The 24,841-nt window shown below is 41.5% G+C and overlaps 1 protein-coding gene across 2 annotated transcripts; it reads left to right on the top strand.

Moving 5' to 3' along the window:
- The first annotated feature begins 2,270 nt into the window (after nucleotides 1-2,270).
- LOC118235494 (serine-rich and transmembrane domain-containing protein 1) lies at nucleotides 2,271-9,723 on the top strand. 2 transcript variants are annotated; one of them, XM_035432904.1, is made up of 2 exons: nucleotides 2,271-2,600; nucleotides 8,519-9,723. In XM_035432904.1, exon 2 carries the CDS (start codon nucleotides 8,628-8,630, stop codon nucleotides 8,967-8,969), a length of 342 nt encoding a protein of 113 aa, XP_035288795.1. In that variant the 5' UTR covers nucleotides 2,271-2,600; nucleotides 8,519-8,627; the 3' UTR covers nucleotides 8,970-9,723. The 2 variants fall into 2 exon arrangements, with proteins under 2 accessions (XP_035288795.1, XP_035288794.1); XM_035432903.1 differs by having other exon boundaries at nucleotides 8,516-9,723.
- The last annotated feature ends 15,118 nt before the right edge of the window (nucleotides 9,724-24,841 follow it).

Raw genomic sequence — 24,841 nt, 5'->3', positions numbered from 1 at the left:
GGGGGGGGGGGGGGGCGGGGGTGAGGAGGTGAGGCGGTGTGGGGGGGCGGGGGTGAGGAGGTGAGGAGGTGTGGGGGGGGGGGGGGTGTAGCACACGGAGCAGTCACGAGAGTCAGTCTACCCGACGCTAAACATTGAGGGTCGGAGGTTCTAACAGGAAAAGGATACCGCGGTTGTTCCGTCCTCCGGCAGCCGAGTTCCCCTCAGCGGTGCCGAAAGAATTTAGCCGTGTGATATGAGCAATATCCGAATCTTAGTGCCGAGCAGAGTGAGAATGAGAAATTTGTTTTGGGGACAGGACGGGGACGGAACGGAATGGAATTGGAACGCCGCCAGGACGGAAACCCGAAATTTATATCCCCCAGCTACGGTGTCTGACATGCTGGCCCGAGGAGGAAAATTGTTTTTATGCATACGGAATACGGTGCTTCACACAACAAAAACAACCATCAATTCACACTGGGCACCGAAAACAGTTTTTTTTTTGCAGTTCCCTTTTTGGTATTCCAGGCGCCTGCACCTGCACGTACTCTCATTTTCCAACGTGAGAAGTACGAAGGCGGAGGAAAGGAAGGCGAGGGAGAAACAGAAACGAACCCGAGCTCAGGGAACTCGCCGTGCGGCTACTTGAAGCTGTATCGGAATTCTGCGTTTCTATGACATCACAGGGTGCGGAAGCCTGGGTCTGAGAGGAGTGAGGTCATCTGTGATGAACCCTGAAAACTGCTAAACTCTCTGGTACTGGGGTGTGCCCCTCTAAGGCATATCCAGAACCCCAATAATTGTTACGGCACATGCATATGGAAGACAGCGCGTCTTCAAATTAAAACCTGCAAAAAACAAAAAAAAAAAATACACACGTTTATTTAATTTCTGTCATATTTTCACCGAGACTAATTTTTCATAAAGGCGTGTAATTGCCCAGAACTACCAGCAGGGCCCACGACTCCTGACTTCACCCAGCTGGTGTTCCCAGACACCCCCCAACCCCACCCTCACCCCTACCTCCACCCCACCCCCACCCCCACGCTTACCGCCACCCCCGCCACTGTCTCATTTAAAAATAAATAATAATAAAATTAAGTTTAAAAAAAAAAAAAACAACGGTCTGCGACACAAAGCAAATCTTCCGTAATGAGGGCCTGACAGCCCGGTGACGGCCGAGAGCTGTGATTATCCCCGCCAGCTCTGAGCAGCGGCGGCGCCGGGCGCCCCGAAACACCGACGCGCGGTCGGAGCGGCCCGCCCGCGGCGCGGCGCTAACGCGCTCGAGTCATCGCAGAGGGGGGTTCTGGGAAAGATAACGCCTCGCGCCCTCCTGTGGTCCCCCCCCCCCCCCCCAAGCACTGGTCTGAGAGCAGCTAACACCGGCTGCTATGACGCCAAAAACGTGACCGAAAAAATGTAGTGAGAAGAGTCTAAGGAGAGTGTCTAATGAAGCTCAGAATAAGGCAGCGTCATACCGGAGAGCAGACTGCTCTAAACTGCAGGACTGGATACGCAGGGGAGAAATATTATAGGAGGGCCAGCTGAAATCTCCCTGGTGGGGAAGGCAACGCTCTTTTGGACACACACACACACACATATACACGCGCACATCTACACAGACACAGACACAGGCACAGAGACACACACACACACACACACACACCACATGACGCATAGACACACAAACACACATCGCACGAGACACACCACATCACATGCACACACACACACACCACATGACGCATAGACACACACAAACACACATCACACAAGACACACCACATCACACGCACACATGCACACACACACACACACACACACACACGCACACACCACGAGACATAGACACACACACACCCACAGACACACACAGACATGCAAAGAGACACACACAGGCACACTCACAAGTTCTAAAAATGCAATTTTAAAATCCTGACATATTTTTGTAAAAAATACAGTTTTTCCACATTTTCTGAAGGACAATATTTAACATTGAATACTTTCAAATTATTCCAGACCAGAGCCTATCGCTGTTCCCTGTCTTCTACTTCCCAAAAAAATTAATCGTATTTGGGGGGGGGGGGGTATTTTGATACAGAGGTGTAGGACATGGTGGGGGGGGGATTTTGATACAGAGGTGTAGGAGAGGGTGGGGGGGGGGTATTTTGATACAGAGGTGTAGGAGAGGGTGGGGTGTCGACCACTGCCTACTGCAGCTTAGGGAGGGAGGGTGGGAGGGAGCGGCAGAGGGGGTGTGGAGTGAGAAAGGGAGGGAGAGAGAGAGAGGGAGAGAAAGAGAGAGAGAGAGGGAGGGAGTGAGATGCAGTGAGGGGAGGAGGGTTGTCGGCTTTGTACAGCACTCGGACAGTCAGTTTTCAGCACTCAGAGATGTGAATCAACAGGACGTGGACCACCTCCTCTCCGCTGCGTGCCTCCTCTCTCTCTCCTTCTCACCTCCCCTCGGTCTCAAACAGTTCGCATTCACCTCCCTTCCTCTGAGAGAAGCAGCTACTAAATGAATGACCACGAGGACTATCGCTCCCCGGATTCCCTCTCAAAGGAAATGGATTGCAAAAGAATGTGAAAAAGAGAGAAGTCCTATCTGGAAAGAGGTAAGTCTTCTTTTCTCTCTCTCTCTTTTTCAAAGAGAACGCTTTCGCCATTCGCACTTTGACAGCGAGCCAAAGCTGAGAAAATTAGCAACCTTCGGAGGAGCAAATGAACTATAGTTCCATATTTTTGAGGAATGGTGAGCTACCTTTGTTTAAACCAAAAGTGAAAAAAAGAACGCTCCACAAAAGGTTATGTGCTGCCCGCGAATGGGGCTGCATCGATGTGTGGGTGAATGTATCGATCGCGGCACTGCTGCTGTCCGTTACGAGGATAACAGGCACGGGTTTTGTCTGAGGAGCGCGCTCGCGGTCACATGTGCTGTAGCTGAGCACGAGGCGTCTGACAGATCTCTGTCGCCGTTAATTCCCCTCCGGTGTCCTTTGTGTCTCCAACGGCAACGTGCTTCCGCCGCGCGGAATGCAGCGTGCCCGCAAAGCGTCCTCACGGAGCGTCTCCTCGCGCATTTCCCAGCTGCGCTCTCGGCGGCCACTCGTAACTTCGGGACGGGCGTGCGCTGGCATTAGAATTAAGAATAAAGAAAACACCTGAACAGCGGAGAGAGAATCGGCGGACGGAGAGGGAAGTAGGAGAGGACCTTTTTTGGGATTTGGACGTCTCGTGTCTTCCCGGTGGGAGACATATCGCATCATGTAATTTGAAATGAACAGAAACCAAATAATAAATAAATAAATACATAAAAAACAATTAACGATGGAACAGGAGCCGACAACAGGGGAAATCTAAGTGCCCCCCCCCCCTCCCCCCTTTCATGCTCACTTCAGTGAAACGGGGGTGGAACGCCGCTGTTCCCAGGATGTGAATAAATGGAGAAAGGGCACAAAATTCACAGGAAATTGAGAGGAACCGAATAAGAAAAGAGGGCGGCCACAGGCTGCGGGGTTTCCGAGCCAGCGGGGGAGACTACAAAGTCCCGCTGTGCGCCACAGGAACACTAATCAGGCTCCGCGTGTAAAACAAACCGCGTCTCTGCAAGTTTCCGCGCCGCTTCAAGCTGCACGCGTAATTCCCACCAACAAAGAGTTTATGCCTTTAGTAGTAATGAGAGACTATCGCACAGACAGAAATACACAAACTCACACACTCTCCTCTCTCTCACACACACAGACGTGTGCACACAGGCACATTTTCTCTCTCTCTCACACACACACACAGGCACACATGCACGCACACACACACCTCCATATAACACTTAGAAGAGACCATATCTGAGAAATCCCTTGTTGTGGTGCAAGTAAAGATGGAGCTGCACTCCGAGGTGAAAATCTCTGCAGTAGTGAAGCAGCCAGGCGTCTCCATGAGGACTCCCCATTCATTCATTTCTTTCTTTCTTTCTTTCATCACTCCCTTCTTTTATTTCCTTCTTCCTCACACTTACAGTCAGAACTTATGCGACTGTCACTTTCTTTGAGGGTTGAATCAGCAACTCTTTTTTTGGTTACTCAGTAGAATGAGGAATAATAGCAAGATCTTTCTTTTTTTAAGAAATCCTGGGACTTTTCTTTTTTTTTTTTTACATTACTGAGAAATCATCAAAACATGTGTGCAGCCACACACACACACACATCTGCACACACACACACACACTACCTCAGTGATGTTCATTTTCTCTTGTAAAATTTTACAAAAAAATAGTACACCCCTATTTTTCCCCAATTGTGAATGCCTGATTTGCGCATGTTTTCCACTAGAATGCCCTCAATTAATTCTGAAGGGTGCAGACGAGCACACGCTCTTATTTTGAAACACACAGCTCACGCTCATTTGAGCTAATGCAGACAGTGAGTCAGAGGAGGAGGCTACTTGATCGCTGTTTTGCGCAGACAGACTTTAGATCAGTGGTGACCAGCCCTGTTCCTGCAGATCTACCATCCTGTAGGTTTTCATTCCAACCCTAATTTGGCGCACCTGCCTCCACTAATAAGCAGTTCAGTAAAGATCCAGGAACCCCACTGGTTCCAACTGCTTCAGATGCTCAGTTTAAACAGAGGGGGGCACTGGGATACGATGAGTCATAGAGGACCCACTGACTGGAAACTTTTTTACTTGGCAGTCCTACTATCGCCTGTCGCAGGAGCGGGTAGTCCCAGTCCGGGAGGCCAGGCGTTTATTTGGCAGTGTAATTGTTTGGAAACTGGGATCGTAGCCAAACGGTCGCAGGTTTGATTCCCAGTTAGGACACTGCCATTGTACTCTTGAGCAAAAGTAATTGCTTCAGTATACATCCAGCTATACAAATGGATACTATGTAAAAAAAAAATCAAAAATAAAAACTGTGTAAGTTGCTCTGGAAAAGAGTGTCTGCTAAATGCCGGTTCTTTCGCAGGTAATGCAGGTTCTTTTGTTTGGCTCAGTTAGCTCTGTACACCAATGTTGGCTCATATCTAGATCAGGCCAAAACAAAATATTTCATACAGGGCCCCTGACACCAGCCATCGGCTGAGATTCATAAGCATTTCAAATAAATGCAGCAAAAATGTCCGCTTAGATGTATGATTGGGCTCAACTGTATAATTAGTAAACAATTAATAGCAGAAACCGGGATGAAATTCTGAAACCTGGTACACCCATTTGCCAAACGCTGCTCTAATTCTCTCTCTCTCCCCCCAGCTCCCCCCCCCCCATCCCTCATCCCCCATAGACCTTTAAATTATAATCCTTGCTGCAGCACCACCAGTCTCACTGTGAACACTGTCAGTTCTGACCTTGAGAACAGTTTCCTCAGAGCTAAATGCTTTCCAAAATTTCTCACCCCTCTCTAGACGGTGGGGTGGGGTGGGGGGGGGGGTGGGAGGCTCCACGCTGACTACAGTTGGGGGGCGGGTGAGGGCAGGGATGTGGGGGGAAAAGGGGGGGGGGGAGAGCGTCTGTGCTGGAGGAAGGGGTCACATGCTCCTACCCCAGGGGGGCCGAAAGTCACTGTGACATTTTGCCTCACAGATGTCCGCCGGTCAATAATTCATGGACGGGCGACGAGAAGCTAGGAATGAGCAGCTTAGCGGGAGCGCAACCGCTAACAGGTAAAGCCTTTTCTGTGCCCCCCCCCCCCCCCCCCCCCATTTAAAAAAAAGGCTGAGGGCCTTAACAAGCACACAAATCAGCACGTTGCCTGGATACAAAGCGGATAACGAGGTGCGATCACGACCCTCAGAAAGGCTGCTTTCTTTGACACAATGTATGCGCAAAACAACAACAGCTTTAACCCACACACGCGCGCGGGGACACGCGCACACACAGTGTAGGCTAATTACGCAATTTGCTCGTTCACAAATGTCGCGATTGCATTCTGAGGTCTGGAAGAGGCAAATAATCAGTCCTAATGAATGCAATCCCCGTGTATGCCTTATGCGTCTACGCCAGTGAGCCCCTACGCTCCCTGGAACTCTGTAATTCAAAATCACAGGTCCTCGAGGGCCATGAACTGCCAGATTGTCATCCTTTTTTTTTTCCATGGGAGTCAGGTGTGAAGGCAGTTTGGCCAATCGGTAGCGCTAATCGCTCAGTTAATTGCCTGGCAGAAAGGAAAACCAGGGCCGGATTTGGATTTGAATAACCGTGCCCTTGAGTCCGAGGGTCTTGCTCATTACCACTGTTGGTGGAACCCTTTAATCAACGCTCAATTAGCCAATTAAAACAGTCGATTGCTCAGTTAGCCTTCGCCTCCTTGGGTCTGAACTGCTTGCTGATTTTATGGTGAAAACAAAAACCAGGAATGGCTCCCCAGGACTGGGGCTGGGGACCTGTTGTCCCGGACCCGTGGATGAGGAGCGCTCTCCCGTACCGTAGAGGCACTGACTCCGGGTTTTCTCTATGAACCAGAGAGAAACAAACCAGCTAACGCACGATGTCCTCACAACGGAGTGTTTTGTGAATGTTATAATATTTCTGCTTCATGTAAACGACGTTGTGAGGATTTTTCGTGTTTGCTGGGAACCAGATCATAAAGCATTTCAAGGCAGGGTTGCCTATGTGGGATGAGGTTGTGTCCTGTCTGTGTTCTAACACAGTACATTATGAATGAAGAAGGTAAAACTGATTCTTGATCCGTGCCCACACTCGTATACTGCAAAAAGGTCTTTCTTAACAAGTGTTTGAGTCATATAATGAGACATAAAAAAAAGATTTCTCTCAAGTAGAAAAGATTAGCTTGTTTCCTCACCCTTATCGTCGAATCTCAAAATGAGTCACTTCATTGGCAATCTTTTTGTCTTACTTAGCAAAAAAGTAACATAAGTAAGATCTTATGTGAAATGAGAGACTACAATACCGATTTGATTCGGTTTTTGCAGTGTGAAGCATCACAGTGTAAATGTGCTGATCTAGGATCAGTTTTTGCCCTGACCTTATGTCACCCTTGTCCATTATCAGCAACAAGGGAAAACTGATCCTAGACCAGTGCTCCTTATCTGACATGTTTTATGAATACAGGCCCAGGAGCAGATTCTCCACCAGCAGGTAGCACAGATCATCAGACCAGAGCAAGAGGCACTCACTCACACACACACACACACAAATAGACATGTGCACACACGCGTGCACAGATACGCACACTCACACGCACATACAAACACACAAACATGCTCATTCACACTCATACAGGCACACGCATATACTCACACTCACATACACACACACACACACCAATTTGAAGCCCCCTGTTGGAGTTTAAAGAAGCAGCGCCTCAGACGTGAAATTGCACACTGCCTTTGTCTTGTGGAGTGCACGCTGAGTTTGGGGGGGGGGGGGGGGGCGCAGGCTGACAGACAGAGCTCTGAAGGCACAGAGATAATTACACATCCTGTACAGTGCGACCGAGGAAGAGAGAGAATCTCTCAGCTCCCCTCAGTTTAAAGTGTCAGATCTCAAACAGGCGATTAGAATGCTCCGAACTGAAGGTTCTAACGCTGATGATGTCACAATCACCGCCGGTGACTGAAAGCGCTGCAGTTCTAGAACACTGACATAGAATACTGAAGGAAAAAAAAAAACATTCAGGGGGAAAAAAAACCTACTATTCAAAGGGTTAACTACGTCTTTCAAGTGTTTTTAGCCCCCCCCGCCCCCCCGGCGCCCCGACGCCAGGGCCCATACAATGGTGACAGTCTGTCCTCAGCACTCAAGGTCACATCGGGCCCTGGGGCTTTTCCCCATCTTACAGAAGGGAGGGGGCAGGGAGGGGTGGGGCAGGTATCTGTCGCCTTATTTTATATGACCTTTCTAGACTATTTTTACGCTGAAAAAAAAAAAACTGTACCGAGTCAACTCGGTATGAGTTTGTATGAGTCCAACACAGACCACATTCACTCGATAGGAGTTAAAGGGACTATCAAAGCTGAGTCTACACTGAACATTCAGCAGTAAATTGGCTGACCAGACCTCCTCTTTTTCTCAGACATTTCTTCTGTTAGTGACTGAAAATTATCTATCTAGGCAGGATTTCACAAATTCCTAAAACTGTCTGGTATGGTTTTGCTCATTCCATAGACTGCATATAAACAAACAAATAGCTATTATGCTTGTAAAATGCCTGCCCGGCCTGGTCCTCTTTTTTAAAAGTCTAATATATGGTCACCCTAGCGTTGAAGAAAAACTGCAGGTACCACCTAGTTTTAACCCTGGATCATGACTGTGCAGAAACTGGATTGTATATCACTCAATATTAGCCTTTAACTTTGCCAAAAAATAAGTGCAAGCTTTATTTTTTCTTTCATCATAATGACTTTGGCAAGTCGTGATTGCTGAATTGTTCGTTTGTGAAGAAAACAATTACCGGCTGCATTCAATTGTTGAGTTAAAAGATAATGACAAATGTGGATTCGGTCCATTCTGTTGTCTTTTATTACGGTTGAATTGCATTCGATAATGAGAAGTTATACTTTTCTCTCTCTCTCTCAAGCAGAGCGTCGGCGAACTCTTCGTAAGGAAAGCATCGCAGCGCCGCGGCGACGCGGGTTTTCCCGGGTTCCTCATGGAATCGAGCTGAGCCGCTCCGGACTGGGACCGTCGGGATGAGCGGGATGGACGTCCCGGCCGAGGCCTGGAACGGCTCGGTGCCGCAGAACGGGACCTTCCTCCGGGTCGCCCCCCCGACCTCCGCCGTCTCCGCCGCCGCCGCCGCGGACGCCTCGTCCGAGCGCCCCGAGAACGTCTACGTCTACGTCTCCATCTTCCTCAGCCTGCTGGCCTTCCTCCTCACGCTGCTCGTCATCGCCCTGCACAGGCTGAAGAACATCATCTCCTCCAGCTCCGCGTACCCAGAGTGCACCAGCGAGGGCGGGAGCTCCTTCACAAACATGGAGATCTGCAGCCTGTCCTCACAGAGGTCCACCGTGTCCTCTTTGTCCTCCTAAGTCGCCCGAACCTGACAAACTGTGTGTGTGTGTGTGTGATTCCCTCTCTCCCTCCTTCTCACACTCACACAAATATAATTAAATATGCGCATGTTTATTTCATGAAATACCAGGGCTACAGAGGCAGACACACACTCACAAACCTTATAATATAATGTAAATAAATACAACACATCGACACGCACAAGCAATATGCGGACACATGCTCGGTCTATAATACGCATAAACACACTCCCACGGACACATAAAAATGCTTTATCGCTCTTCCTCCCTTTCATTCTCATTTTCTCCTCCTCATTTGCTCTCTCCCTCCTTCTCCCTCTCCCTCTCACTCACCCACCCACCCACCCACCCACACACACACACACACACACACACACACACACACACACACACACACACACACACACACACGCGCGCGCGCGGAACAGAATGAGTAAAGGGCAGGGCCGCAGTCTGTAATGGTTCTAAGCCCATCTGATAAAGGTTAACGGGCTCATTCCGCTGTAGCAGGGTGAGCGCCGGGCGATCTGCATGCCTCATAAGAGCCCCGCTGAAGGCTGGCGGGAAGTTCATTAGCACGTTAGCGCCGCCGACCGCACTCTCTCTGGAGGCGCGGGGACGTTTGGGGGCGGAGCCGTGCCGGTCGGCGTGCCGCTCGAACCTCTGGGACTTAGCATCACGGCGGTGTTAGCGCCAGGGAAGAACACAACAGGCTCGGATTCTTCATCTTTGCTGCCCCCACGCCCCCCCGCCCCCCCCCCCCCCCCCCCCCCCACCAATCGCACGCCTTCTCAACCCCACGACCCGGCGCATTTCGGACCACCATCAGCCCCCGCCGTCCGTCAGCATTCCGCAAAAATCGGCATGGCAACATTCTACCAGCACCAGCAGAGCCGTCCCGAGGCAAAATAAAAATTTGGGGGCCCCTCCAAAACTTTGGCACCCTCTGATTCTTCTGCTGTCAAAGGAAGGCAAGAAAAGTGGGGCCCTGGGGTGAGAAGGCGGGACCCTAGGCAAGGAGACAGGGCCCAGGGTGAGGAGGTGTGGCCCTGGGCAAGAAGGCGGGGCCCTGGGTGAGGAGGTGTGGCCCTGGGCAAGGAGGGGGGGGGGCAGGGTGAGAGGTGTGGCCCTGGGCAAGGAGACAGGGCCCAGGGTGAGGAGGTGTGGCCCTGGGCAAGGGGGGGGGCAGGCAGGGTGAGGAGGCCGGCGGGCTGCTTCATGTTTGTGGAGGATGCTGGGAAGCCTGACACCTCCCCATTCGCCGGCTGCTTCGACCCACAGTGCAGCACAATGTTAGGGGACGCATTTGGTGCGGGCGTATCCCAGCAACAACAAAAAGAATGTACAGAACTCAGCGTTGGCACAATGTTGAAATAAACGAGTAAACAACGCCATTTCCGCCATATCTTTCTTTCCCCTCCCGTTTCCCCTCTGAAAGCCGGGCCGTCGTCGAGGGCAACGGTTTCCCGCGGCGATCCCGCGCAGTTAAAAGTGGCGGCTGCTCCGCCGCGCGTGCACATCAAAGAAACGGCTCCAAAACCAGGCCACACTTACAAAACCCGCCAAAAAAAGACGACATTATCAAAGTAAAAGTACTTTCAAAGATACACGGAGACCAGGGGGGCTGAATCCATGATGCTATTTCAGGACAGTCCGCACCATCCTTTTTTTTTCTTTTTTTTCTACTGATTGTAGAAACTCCCACAAGCTTCAAAGACACCCATCACATCACCAAGCTTACGAGCTATAGCAGAGGTGCGCAATTTTGTCCAAAAAAAGAAAAGGGCCGGTGTGGGTGCAGGTTTTTGTTCTAGCCCAGAACCGGATTCCACTTATCAATGTCTTTGCTGAAGACTATGATTAGCTAATTACTTTAATGATGTGTCACAGTGCTGGACTAAAACAAAAAACCTGCACCCATATCGGGCCTTTTCGGATAAGCCTGGACAACCCTGAGCTATAGAGAGCTGCTGGGACTATAGAAAATGATAAACTTATGTATTTTTTTTTTCTCCATTGTCCATGCCCATAAGCTTCTGACTCATATGTTAAATCTAGCTCAGGTGGTTGAAAGACAACCGTAAACTGAGACAGAGGGCTGGCAGACGGGACCACACACAATGAACAAGGCCCACCGTGCACAGCCGTTAGCTACAGCCCAACGCAGCAGCAATGCGAGCTCCCAGCCTCCACCAGCAGGCCAAAACGCTTAACATTACAGTGGAGTATCTTGCATTTAGATACACATCTTGCATATATATATATATATATGACCTCTCGTATTCTCCCTGACAGGCTTAACTGGTTTACGTTCGATCCTGGGGTTTCACGTTTACGGTCTCCATTTGACTCTCACCTCTAGGGTTACTGTTGCTCGCTAGCCTGATTTATGCACTTGTCTTCTCGTTGACGAGGGAACGCTCGGGATGAAGAGTGTTTCTGCCAAATGCCGGCAAGGTGATGTAACACAAGTCGAAGTACAGTCCGTACTGCAGACCTTTATATAAATCTTTCATCGGTATCAAGACCCAGACTGACCTGACCAGGATCCACCATGGATCTAAAGGTTGTTTGATGTCTGATGCCGGTAAACGATTAACAAGGGAATTCTAGTACACACGCTCTACTTCAACTCCAACTACACCGTAGAAGTCTCGCTCCCTTGTCGATGTGCGTAACTTCACGCAATTCCAACGTAATACAATACCACCAGCTTGCCAGGTCAGGTAGTAGCGAGAGTGCTGGATACCCTCTACACAGTCCTGGAGGGCTGCATTGCATTACATTACACTACAGGCATTTAGCAGATGCTCTTATCCAGAGCGATTTACACAACTTTTTTACATAGCAACTGCAATAGGGCTGCAAAATCTGCAGGTTGTCAGTGTGTAGTGTGTTCGATTCGTTTAAGTCATCGATCGGATAAGGAGTCCACCATTTTGTTCCCAAGGCTTAATCTGGCTACAGATTGAAAGAAGACCATAAACATCCAAAAGACCCAGGACTGATTAATATTTTATTTAAATTAAAACTTCACCTGGAGTAACTAACTTCAGCTAACATATTAAACTCTTCAGTGTTCCAGCCGAGTCAGATGTCAGAGGCAAATGAGGACTTTCAGTATGCAGGGGAAGTAGGAATGAACGGGGAAAAATTCAAAAGTTCAGTTTCCTTTTTTCCATCCTCGGTAGTGGATAAATCATTTAAAATGGCCTTTTTTTTTTACATTTTCAGATAGAATCATAAAATGACTTTACAGTCACAGATTACGGAAGCCCCTTACGAGATCCCCCACTATCAAATTCTCAGCACATCTCCCCCATTAATTACAGGAGCTATCATTTTGACGTTGGAAATAAAGGTTGCGGTAGAATAGGTCTGCGTTAATATAGGCCACCAAACGTGCTTCGACTGAAAACACCAGTGTCAGACAAACTAGGCTTTTGAACAGGTTTATAAAACTGTCGCACTACGGTGCTCAGAATGCCTAATCATAATCCCAGAATTCGGCATTAAAGGTCACAGTTGTTCACGTCGTGCTTCTGGGGGTGATTCTAGGTCGTTACCCGTAGGGAACATCCATTGCCGCAGTATTCTGTTCGACCAAACCCCATGAATATTTACAAGATGCAGAAAATTCGAATGGCTGCTTCAAAAACGCCAGAGCACGTGGTGAGTCTGGAAAATCTTCGTCGTACTTTCGGCGCCTCGCCTGCCAAATTATCTGGGGGGAATTATCGAGAACGAACACTCTCTTTCTGACAGAAAGAAAACTTAAAAAAAAAAAAAAACCATCCATAATAGCATCGTGTTTAATAGATTCGCTTTCTTATCCTGGCGTGTCTTTGCTAAACGCCTGGCTTCTGCACGACCTGGTGCCGAGTTGCGCTTGACTTCGCTGATATATATATATTAATGACTCAGACCAATTTCCCCTGTCGGATTGAATACCACTGTGAAAAGGAATAGAGGTCGAAGGTGCATAATTACCGATAACAACTCTACCTAGTTTTGCGCACATTTAAATGTGTACGCATCGTGCACCGCCGAGAAACCTTAATTTAAAATGCGGTTTTGTCACCGTGACCGGAGAACTACGGGACATACTGTCACTTGGCGCTGAGGGCGCGAAAATGAATCCCTGTAAAAGGGCAAAAAAAAAAAAAAGTATTTAAATTTTGATAAAGGTCGTTCTCTGAGCCCATTTTTCCATCTGATATTTGCCATTCGAGAAAGTAATTATGACGGGTAGGGAATATTTAACAGCACAGTGGCATCACATCTAAGCAATCCATATTTCAGGTCAACCGGGAGAACAGCTGTCCCCATCCGACAACCTCGATTTAAAATCCATCCAGCCCAGCTTCTGCTGAATGATAGCCACACACTCAAACAGGATGTGTTAATATCGAAAAACAGTTTTTACGTTATGGCTGCAGCTATGAATTGTCAGGCCTGGGGCAAAATATATTTATACATGAAAAAAAACATCTGAGAAATGATTAAATTGCAAATGGATGTGTGCTTAACACGCACGTCCACGAAAGAAGGCATAATTTCTCGCACAGGATATGGGAATAATTCAGAATTACGGTCCAATTTGCAATGGCAGGTTGAACTTAATAAACCAGGTAAATATCAAGAATAAAATAATACAAATGAAAAATAATATGTTTCAGGTCTTTTAAAAACATTTTTATTGCTTGAATAAATATGAATATATTGCACATGTCATTAGGTAGCCAAGCTACTGTAGAAAATATTTCGCTCGTTCAAAATCATTAACAAACCTGTGTCCTAACCATTCTTCAAGCTGCTGAACACAGCCATGAACTTGCCTTTACCCTCAGACTTACCGTTTTCCTAACCCTAACCCTAATTTGGGCCCTTAACCCTAATTGAAGCCATTGGAAGCTTGGAAAACTTCGGAAAACCCATTTAAAATTGATGAAAAAGCAAGGTTAATATCATGAATACAATAATACAAAAGCAAAATAATGTTTAAGGTCTTTTAAAAAAAATGTTCCTTGAAAAAATATTAATATATTGCTAATTTTTTAATGGCCATAGGTACCCATGCTAAAATAGAAAATATTTGACTCATTCAAAATCATTAACAAACCTGTGTCTTAACCATTCTTCAAGCTGCTGAACACAGCCATGAACTTGCCTTTACCCTCAGACTTACCATTTTCCTAACCCTAATCCTAACCCTAACCCTAGTTTTGGCCCTTAACCCTAATTGAAGCCATTGGTAGCTTGGAAAACTTCAGAAAACCCATTCAAAATTGATTAAAAATCAAGGTAAATATCACGAATACAATAATACAAATGCAAAATGATATATTTCAGGTCTTTTAAAAAGACTTTTTCCTTGAAAAAATATTAATATATTGCTATTGTTTCAATGGCCATAGGTACCCATGCTACAGTAGAAAATATTTGACTCATTCAAAATCATTAACAAACCTGTGTCCTAACCATTCTTCAAGCTGCTGAACACAGCTGTGAACTCGTTTTTACCCTCAGACTTACCGTTTTCCTAACCCTAACCCTAATTTGGGCCCTTAACCCTAATTGAAGCCATTGGAAGCTTGGAAAACTTCAGAAAACCCATTTAAAATTGATGAAAAAGCAAGGTTAATATAAAGAATACAATAATACAAAAGAAAAATAATGTTTAAGGTCTTTTAAAAAAAATTTTCCTTGAAAAAATATTAATATATTGCTAATTTTTTAATGGCCATAGGTACCCATGCTAAAGTAGAAAATATTTGACTCATTCAAAATCATTAACAAACCTGTGTCCTAACCATTCTTCAAGCTGCTGAACACAGCCATGAACTTGCCTTTACCCTCAGACTTACCATTTTCCTAACCCTAACCCTAATTTGGGCCCTTAACCCTAATTGAAGCCATTGGTAGCTTGGAAAACTTCGGAAAACCCATTTAAAATTGATGAAAAAGCAAGGTTAATATCATGAATACAATAATACAAAAGCAAAATAATGTTTAAGGTCATTTAAAAAGATTTTTTTCCTTGAAAAAATATTAATATATTGCTATTGTTTCAATGGCCATAGGTACCCATGCTACAGTAGAAAATATTTGACTCATTCAAAATCATTAACAAACCTGTGTCCTAACCATTCTTCAAGCTGCTGAACACAGCCGTGAACTTGCTTTTACCCTCAGACTTACCGTTTTCCTAACCCTAACCCTAATTTGGGCCCTTAACCCTAATTGAAGCCATTGGTAGCTTGGAAAACTTCAGAAAACCCATTTAAAATTGATGAAAAAGCAAGGTTAATATAATGAATACAATAATACAAAAGCAAAATAATGTTTCAGGTCTTTTAAAAAGACTTTTTCCTTGAAAAAATATTAATATATTGCTAATTTTTTAATGGCCATAGGTACCCATGCTAAAGTAGAAAATATTTGACTCATTCAAAATCATTAACAAACCTGTGTCCTAACCATTCTTCAAGCTGCTGAACACAGCCATGAACTTGCCTTTACCCTCAGACTTACCATTTTCCTAACCCTAATCCTAACCCTAACCCTAGTTTTGGCCCTTAACCCTAATTGAAGCCATTGGTAGCTTGGAAAACTTCAGAAAACCCATTCAAAATTGATTAAAAATCAAGGTAAATATCACGAATACAATAATACAAATGCAAAATGATATATTTCAGGTCTTTTAAAAAGATTTTTTCCTTGAAAAAATTTTAATATATTGCTATTGTTTCAATGGCCATAGGTACCCATGCTACAGTAGAAAATATTTGACTCATTCAAAATCATTAACAAACCTGTGTCCTAACCATTCTTCAAGCTGCTGAACACAGCTGTGAACTTGCTTTTACCCTCAGACTTACCGTTTTCCTAACCCTAACCCTAATTTGGGCCCTTAACCCTAATTGAAGCCATTGGTAGCTTGGAAAACTTCGGAAAACCCATTTAAAATTGATGAAAAAGCAAGGTTAATATCATGAATACAATAATACAAAAGCAAAATAATGTTTAAGGTCTTTTAAAAAAAATTTTCCTTGAAAAAATATTAATATATTGCTAATTTTTTAATGGCCATAGGTACCCATGCTAAAATAGAAAATATTTGACTCATTCAAAATCATTAACAAACCTGTGTCCTAACCATTCTTCAAGCTGATGAACACAGCCATGAACTTGCCTTTACCCTCAGACTTACCATTTTCCTAACCCTAATCCTAACCCTAACCCTAGTTTTGGCCCTTAACCCTAATTGAAGCCATTGGTAGCTTGGAAAACTTCAGAAAACCCATTCAAAATTGATTAAAAATCAAAGTAAATATCACGAATACAATAATACAAATGCAAAATGATATAGGTCTTTTAAAAAGACTTTTTCCTTGAAAAAATATTAATATATTGCTATTGTTTCAATAGCCATAGGTACCCATGCTACAGTAGAAAATATTTGACTCATTCAAAATCATTAACAAACCTGTGTCCTAACCATTCTTCAAGCTGCTGAACACAGCTGTGAACTCGCTTTTACCCTCAGACTTACCGTTTTCCTAACCCTAACCCTAATTTGGGCCCTTAACCCTAATTGAAGCCATTGGTAGCTTGGAAAACTTCAGAAAACCCATTTAAAATTGATGAAAAAGCAAGGTTAATATAATGAATACAATAATACAAAAGCAAAATAATGTTTCAGGTCTTTTAAAAAGACTTTTTCCTAGAAAAAATATTAATATATTGCTATTGTTTCAATGGCCATAGGTACCCATGCTACAGTAGAAAATATTTGACTCATTCAAAATCATTAACAAACCTGTGTCCTAACCATTCTTCAAGCTGCTGAACACAGCTGTGAACTCGCTTTTACCCTCAGACTTACCGTTTTCCTAACCCTAACCCTAATTTGGGCCCTTAACCCTAATTGAAGCCATTGGTAGCTTGGAAAACTTCAGAAAACCCATTTAAAATTGATGAAAAAGCAAGGTGAATATAATGAATACAATAATACAAAAGAAAAATAATGTTTAAGGTCTTTTAAAAAACATTTTCCTTGAAAAAATATTAATATATTGCTAATTTTTTAATGGCCATAGGTACCCATGCTAAAGTAGAAAATATTTGACTCATTCAAAATCATTAACAAACCTGTGTCCTAACCATTCTTCAAGCTGCTGAACACAGCCATGAACTTGCCTTTACCCTCAGACTTACCATTTTCCTAACCCTAACCCTAATTTGGGCCCTTAACCCTAATTGAAGCCATTGGTAGCTTGGAAAACTTCGGAAAACCCATTTAAAATTGATGAAAAAGCAAGGTTAATATCATGAATACAATAATACAAAAGCAAAATAATGTTTAAGGTCTTTTAAAAAGATTTTTTTCCTTGAAAAAATATTAATATATTGCTATTGTTTCAATGGCCATAGGTACCCATGCTACAGTAGAAAATATTTGACTCATTCAAAATCATTAACAAACCTGTGTCCTAACCATTCTTCAAGCTGCTGAACACAGCCATGAACTTGCCTTTACCCTCAGACTTACCATTTTCCTAACCCTAATCCTAACCCTACCCCTAGTTTTGGCCCTTAACCCTAATTGAAGCCATTGGTAGCTTGGAAAACTTCAGAAAACCCATTTAAAATTGATGAAAAAGCAAGGTGAATATAATGAATACAATAATACAAAAGAAAAATAATGTTTAAGGTCTTTTAAAAAACATTTTCCTTGAAAAAATATTAATATATTGCTAATTTTTTAATGGCCATAGGTACCCATGCTAAAGTAGAAAATATTTGACTCATTCAAAATCATTAACAAACCTGTGTCCTAACCATTCTTCAAGCTGCTGAACACAGCCATGAACTTGCCTTTACCCTCAGACGTACCATTTTCCTAACCCTAACCCTAATTTGGGCCCTTAACCCTAATTGAAGCCATTGGTAGCTTGGAAAACTTCGGAAAACCCATTTAAAATTGATGAAAAAGCAAGGTTAATATAATGAATACAATAATACAAAAGCAAAATAATGTTTCAGGTCTTTTAAAAAGACTTTTTCCTTGAAAAAATATTAATATATTGCTATTGTTTCAATGGCCATAGGTACCCATGCTACAGTAGAAAATATTTGACTCATTCAAAATCATTAACAAACCTGTGTCCTAACCATTCTTCAAGCTGCTGAACACAGCCATGAACTTGCCTTTACCCTCAGACTTACCATTTTCCTAACCCTAACCCTAATTTGGGCCCTTAACCCTAATTGAAGCCATTGGTAGCTTGGAAAACTTCGGAAAACCCATTTAAAATTGATGAAAAAGCAAGGTTAATATCATGAATACAATAATACAAAAGCAAAATAATGTTTAAGGTCTTTTAAAAAGATTTTTTTCCTTGAAAAAATATTAATATATTGCTATTGTTTCAATGGCCATAGGTACCCATGCTACAGTAGAAAATATTTGACTCATTCAAAATCATTAACAAACCTGTGTCCTAACCATTCTTCAAGCTGCTGAACACAGCCATGAACTTGCCTTTACCCTCAGACTTACCATTTTCCTAACCCTAATCCTAACCCTAACCCTAGTTTTGGCCCTTAACCCTAATTGAAGCCATTGGTAGCTTGGAAAACTTCAGAAAACCCATTCAAAATTGATTAAAAATCAAGGTTAATATAATGAATACAATAATACAAAAGCAAAATAATGTTTAAGGTCTTTTAAAAAGATTTTTTTCCTTGAAAAAATATTAATATATTGCTATTGTTTCAATGGCCATAGGTACCCATGCTACAGTAGAAAATATTTGACTCATTCAAAATCATTAACAAACCTGTGTCCTAACCATTCTTCAAGCTGCTGAACACAGCTGTGAACTTGCTTTTACCCTCAGACTTACCGTTTTCCTAACCCTAACCCTAATTTGGGCCCTTAACCCTAATTGAAGCCATTGGTAGCTTGGAAAACTTCAGAAAACCCATTTAAAATTGATGAAAAAGCAAGGTTAATATAATGAATACAATAATACAAAAGAAAAATAATGTTTAAGGTCTTTTAAAAAACATTTTCCTTGAAAAAATATTAATATATTGCTATTGTTTCAATGGCCATAGGTACCCATGCTACAGTAGAAAATATTTGACTCATTCAAAATCATTAACAAACCTGTGTCCTAACCATTCTTCAAGCTGCTGAACACAGCCATGAACTTGCCTTTACCCTCAGACTTACCATTTTCCTAACCCTAATCCTAACCCTACCCCTAGTTTTGGCCCTTAACCCTAATTGAAGCCATTGGTAGCTTGGAAAACTTCAGAAAACCCATTTAAAATTGATGAAAAAGCAAGGTGAATATAATGAATACAATAATACAAAAGAAAAATAATGTTTAAGGTCTTTTAAAAAACATTTTCCTTGAAAAAATATTAATATATTGCTAATTTTTTAATGGCCATAGGTACCCATGCTAAAGTAGAAAATATTTGACTCATTCAAAATCATTAACAAACCTGTGTCCTAACCATTCTTCAAGCTGCTGAACACAGCCATGAACTTGCCTTTACCCTCAGACATACCATTTTCCTAACCCTAACCCTAATTTGGGCCCTTAACCCTAATTGAAGCCATTGGTAGCTTGGAAAACTTCGGAAAACCCATTTAAAATTGATGAAAAAGCAAGGTTAATATAATGAATACAATAATACAAAAGCAAAATAATGTTTCAGGTCTTTTAAAAAGACTTTTTCCTTGAAAAAATATTAATATATTGCTATTGTTTCAATGGCCATAGGTACCCATGCTACAGTAGAAAATATTTGACTCATTCAAAATCATTAACAAACCTGTGTCCTAACCATTCTTCAAGCTGCTGAACACAGCCATGAACTTGCCTTTACCCTCAGACTTACCATTTTCCTAACCCTAACCCTAATTTGGGCCCTTAACCCTAATTGAAGCCATTGGTAGCTTGGAAAACTTCGGAAAACCCATTTAAAATTGATGAAAAAGCAAGGTTAATATAATGAATACAATAATACAAAAGCAAAATAATGTTTCAGGTCTTTTAAAAAGACTTTTTCCTAGAAAAAATATTAATATATTGCTATTGTTTCAATGGCCATAGGTACCCATGCTACAGTAGAAAATATTTGACTCATTCAAAATCATTAACAAACCTGTGTCCTAACCATTCTTCAAGCTGCTGAACACAGCTGTGAACTCGCTTTTACCCTCAGACTTACCGTTTTCCTAACCCTAACCCTAATTTGGGCCCTTAACCCTAATTGAAGCCATTGGTAGCTTGGAAAACTTCAGAAAACCCATTTAAAATTGATGAAAAAGCAAGGTGAATATAATGAATACAATAATACAAAAGAAAAATAATGTTTAAGGTCTTTTAAAAAACATTTTCCTTGAAAAAATATTAATATATTGCTAATTTTTTAATGGCCATAGGTACCCATGCTAAAGTAGAAAATATTTGACTCATTCAAAATCATTAACAAACCTGTGTCCTAACCATTCTTCAAGCTGCTGAACACAGCCATGAACTTGCCTTTACCCTCAGACTTACCATTTTCCTAACCCTAACCCTAATTTGGGCCCTTAACCCTAATTGAAGCCATTGGTAGCTTGGAAAACTTCGGAAAACCCATTTAAAATTGATGAAAAAGCAAGGTTAATATCATGAATACAATAATACAAAAGCAAAATAATGTTTAAGGTCTTTTAAAAAGATTTTTTTCCTTGAAAAAATATTAATATATTGCTATTGTTTCAATGGCCATAGGTACCCATGCTACAGTAGAAAATATTTGACTCATTCAAAATCATTAACAAACCTGTGTCCTAACCATTCTTCAAGCTGCTGAACACAGCCATGAACTTGCCTTTACCCTCAGACTTACCATTTTCCTAACCCTAATCCTAACCCTACCCCTAGTTTTGGCCCTTAACCCTAATTGAAGCCATTGGTAGCTTGGAAAACTTCAGAAAACCCATTTAAAATTGATGAAAAAGCAAGGTGAATATAATGAATACAATAATACAAAAGAAAAATAATGTTTAAGGTCTTTTAAAAAACATTTTCCTTGAAAAAATATTAATATATTGCTAATTTTTTAATGGCCATAGGTACCCATGCTAAAGTAGAAAATATTTGACTCATTCAAAATCATTAACAAACCTGTGTCCTAACCATTCTTCAAGCTGCTGAACACAGCCATGAACTTGCCTTTACCCTCAGACGTACCATTTTCCTAACCCTAACCCTAATTTGGGCCCTTAACCCTAATTGAAGCCATTGGTAGCTTGGAAAACTTCGGAAAACCCATTTAAAATTGATGAAAAAGCAAGGTTAATATCATGAATACAATAATACAAAAGCAAAATAATGTTTAAGGTCTTTTAAAAAGATTTTTTTCCTTGAAAAAATATTAATATATTGCTATTGTTTCAATGGCCATAGGTACCCATGCTACAGTAGAAAATATTTGACTCATTCAAAATCATTAACAAACCTGTGTCCTAACCATTCTTCAAGCTGCTGAACACAGCCATGAACTTGCCTTTACCCTCAGACTTACCATTTTCCTAACCCTAATCCTAACCCTAACCCTAGTTTTGGCCCTTAACCCTAATTGAAGCCATTGGTAGCTTGGAAAACTTCAGAAAACCCATTCAAAATTGATTAAAAATCAAGGTAAATATCACGAATACAATAATACAAATGCAAAATGATATATTTCAGGTCTTTTAAAAAGATTTTTTTCCTTGAAAAAATATTAATATATTGCTATTTTTTCACTGGCCATAGGTACCCATGCTACAGTAGAAAATATTTGACTCATTCAAAATTATTAACAAACCTGTGTCCTAACCATTCTTCAAGCTGCTGAACACAGCTGTGAACTCGCTTTTACCCTCAGACTTACCGTTTTCCTAACCCTAACCCTAATTTGGGCCCTTAACCCTAATTGAAGCCATTGGTAGCTTGGAAAACTTCAGAAAACCCATTTAAAATTGATGAAAAAGCAAGGTTAATATAATGAATACAATAATACAAAAGAAAAATAATGTTTAAGGTCTTTTAAAAAACATTTTCCTTGAAAAAATATTAATATATTGCTAATTTTTTAATGGCCATAGGTACCCATGCTAAAGTAGAAAATATTTGACTCATTCAAAATCATTAACAAACCTGTGTCCTAACCATTCTTCAAGCTGCTGAACACAGCCATGAACTTGCCTTTACCCTCAGACTTACCGTTTTCCTAACCCTAACCCTAATTTGGGCCCTTAACCCTAATTGAAGCCATTGGTAGCTTGGAAAACTTCGGAAAACCCATTTAAAATTGATGAAAAAGCAAGGTTAATATCATGAATACAATAATACAAAAGCAAAATAATGTTTAAGGTCTTTTAAAAAGATTTTTTTCCTTGAAAAAATATTAATATATTGCTATTGTTTCAATGGCCATAGGTACCCATGCTACAGTAGAAAATATTTGACTCATTCAAAATCATTAACAAACCTGTGTCCTAACCATTCTTCAAGCTGCTGAACACAGCTGTGAACTTGCTTTTACCCTCAGACTTACCGTTTTCCTAACCCTAACCCTAATTTGGGCCCTTAACCCTAATTGAAGCCATTGGTAGCTTGGAAAACTTCAGAAAACCCATTTAAAATTGATGAAAAAGCAAGGTTAATATAATGAATACAATAATACAAAAGAAAAATAATGTTTAAGGTCTTTTAAAAAACATTTTCCTTGAAAAAATATTAATATATTGCTATTGTTTCAATGGCCATAGGTACCCATGCTACAGTAGAAAATATTTGACTCATTCAAAATCATTAACAAACCTGTGTCCTAACCATTCTTCAAGCTGCTGAACACAGCCATGAACTTGCCTTTACCCTCAGACTTACCATTTTCCTAACCCTAATCCTAACCCTACCCCTAGTTTTGGCCCTTAACCCTAATTGAAGCCATTGGTAGCTTGGAAAACTTCAGAAAACCCATTTAAAATTGATGAAAAAGCAAGGTGAATATAATGAATACAATAATACAAAAGAAAAATAATGTTTAAGGTCTTTTAAAAAACATTTTCCTTGAAAAAATATTAATATATTGCTAATTTTTTAATGGCCATAGGTACCCATGCTAAAGTAGAAAATATTTGACTCATTCAAAATCATTAACAAACCTGTGTCCTAACCATTCTTCAAGCTGCTGAACACAGCCATGAACTTGCCTTTACCCTCAGACATACCATTTTCCTAACCCTAACCCTAATTTGGGCCCTTAACCCTAATTGAAGCCATTGGTAGCTTGGAAAACTTCGGAAAACCCATTTAAAATTGATGAAAAAGCAAGGTTAATATAATGAATACAATAATACAAAAGCAAAATAATGTTTCAGGTCTTTTAAAAAGACTTTTTCCTTGAAAAAATATTAATATATTGCTATTGTTTCAATGGCCATAGGTACCCATGCTACAGTAGAAAATATTTGACTCATTCAAAATCATTAACAAACCTGTGTCCTAACCATTCTTCAAGCTGCTGAACACAGCCATGAACTTGCCTTTACCCTCAGACTTACCATTTTCCTAACCCTAACCCTAATTTGGGCCCTTAACCCTAATTGAAGCCATTGGTAGCTTGGAAAACTTCGGAAAACCCATTTAAAATTGATGAAAAAGCAAGGTTAATATAATGAATACAATAATACAAAAGCAAAATAATGTTTCAGGTCTTTTAAAAAAAATTTTCCTTGAAAAAATATTAATATATTGCTATTGTTTCAATGGCCATAGGTACCCATGCTAAAATAGAAAATATTTGACTCATTCAAAATCATTAACAAACCTGTGTCCTAACCATTCTTCAAGCTGCTGAACACAGCCATGAACTTGCCTTTACCCTCAGACTTACCATTTTCCTAACCCTAATCCTAACCCTAACCCTAGTTTTGGCCCTTAACCCTAATTGAAGCCATTGGTAGCTTGGAAAACTTCAGAAAACCCATTTAAAATTGATGAAAAAGCAAGGTGAATATAATGAATACAATAATACAAAAGAAAAATAATGTTTAAGGTCTTTTAAAAAACATTTTCCTTGAAAAAATATTAATATATTGCTATTGTTTCAATGGCCATAGGTACCCATGCTACAGTAGAAAATATTTGACTCATTCAAAATTATTAACAAACCTGTGTCCTAACCATTCTTCAAGCTGCTGAACACAGCTGTGAACTCGCTTTTACCCTCAGACTTACCGTTTTCCTAACCCTAACCCTAATTTGGGCCCTTAACCCTAATTGAAGCCATTGGTAGCTTGGAAAACTTCAGAAAACCCATTTAAAATTGATGAAAAAGCAAGGTTAATATAATGAATACAATAATACAAAAGAAAAATAATGTTTAAGGTCTTTTAAAAAACATTTTCCTTGAAAAAATATTAATATATTGCTATTGTTTCAATGGCCATAGGTACCCATGCTACAGTAGAAAATATTTGACTCATTCAAAATCATTAACAAACCTGTGTCCTAACCATTCTTCAAGCTGCTGAACACAGCCATGAACTTGCCTTTACCCTCAGACTTACCATTTTCCTAACCCTAATCCTAACCCTAACCCTAGTTTTGGCCCTTAACCCTAATTGAAGCCATTGGTAGCTTGGAAAACTTCAGAAAACCCATTCAAAATTGATTAAAAATCAAGGTAAATATCACGAATACAATAATACAAATGCAAAATGATATATTTCAGGTCTTTTAAAAAGATTTTTTTCCTTGAAAAAATATTAATATATTGCTATTGTTTCAATGGCCATAGGTACCCATGCT

This window comes from Anguilla anguilla, chromosome 9, assembly GCF_013347855.1.
Source record: "Anguilla anguilla isolate fAngAng1 chromosome 9, fAngAng1.pri, whole genome shotgun sequence".
Classification (NCBI taxonomy): Eukaryota; Metazoa; Chordata; class Actinopteri; order Anguilliformes; family Anguillidae; genus Anguilla; species Anguilla anguilla.
The sequence above is the reverse complement of the archived record's forward strand: the minus strand, read 5'-3'. Positions and strand labels throughout refer to the sequence as shown.

Excerpts from the sequence above, each read along its gene's own strand:
- LOC118235494 (XM_035432904.1), top strand. The coding sequence starts at position 8,628 with ATGAGCGGGATGGACGTCCCGGCCGAGGCCTGGAACGGCTCGGTGCCG.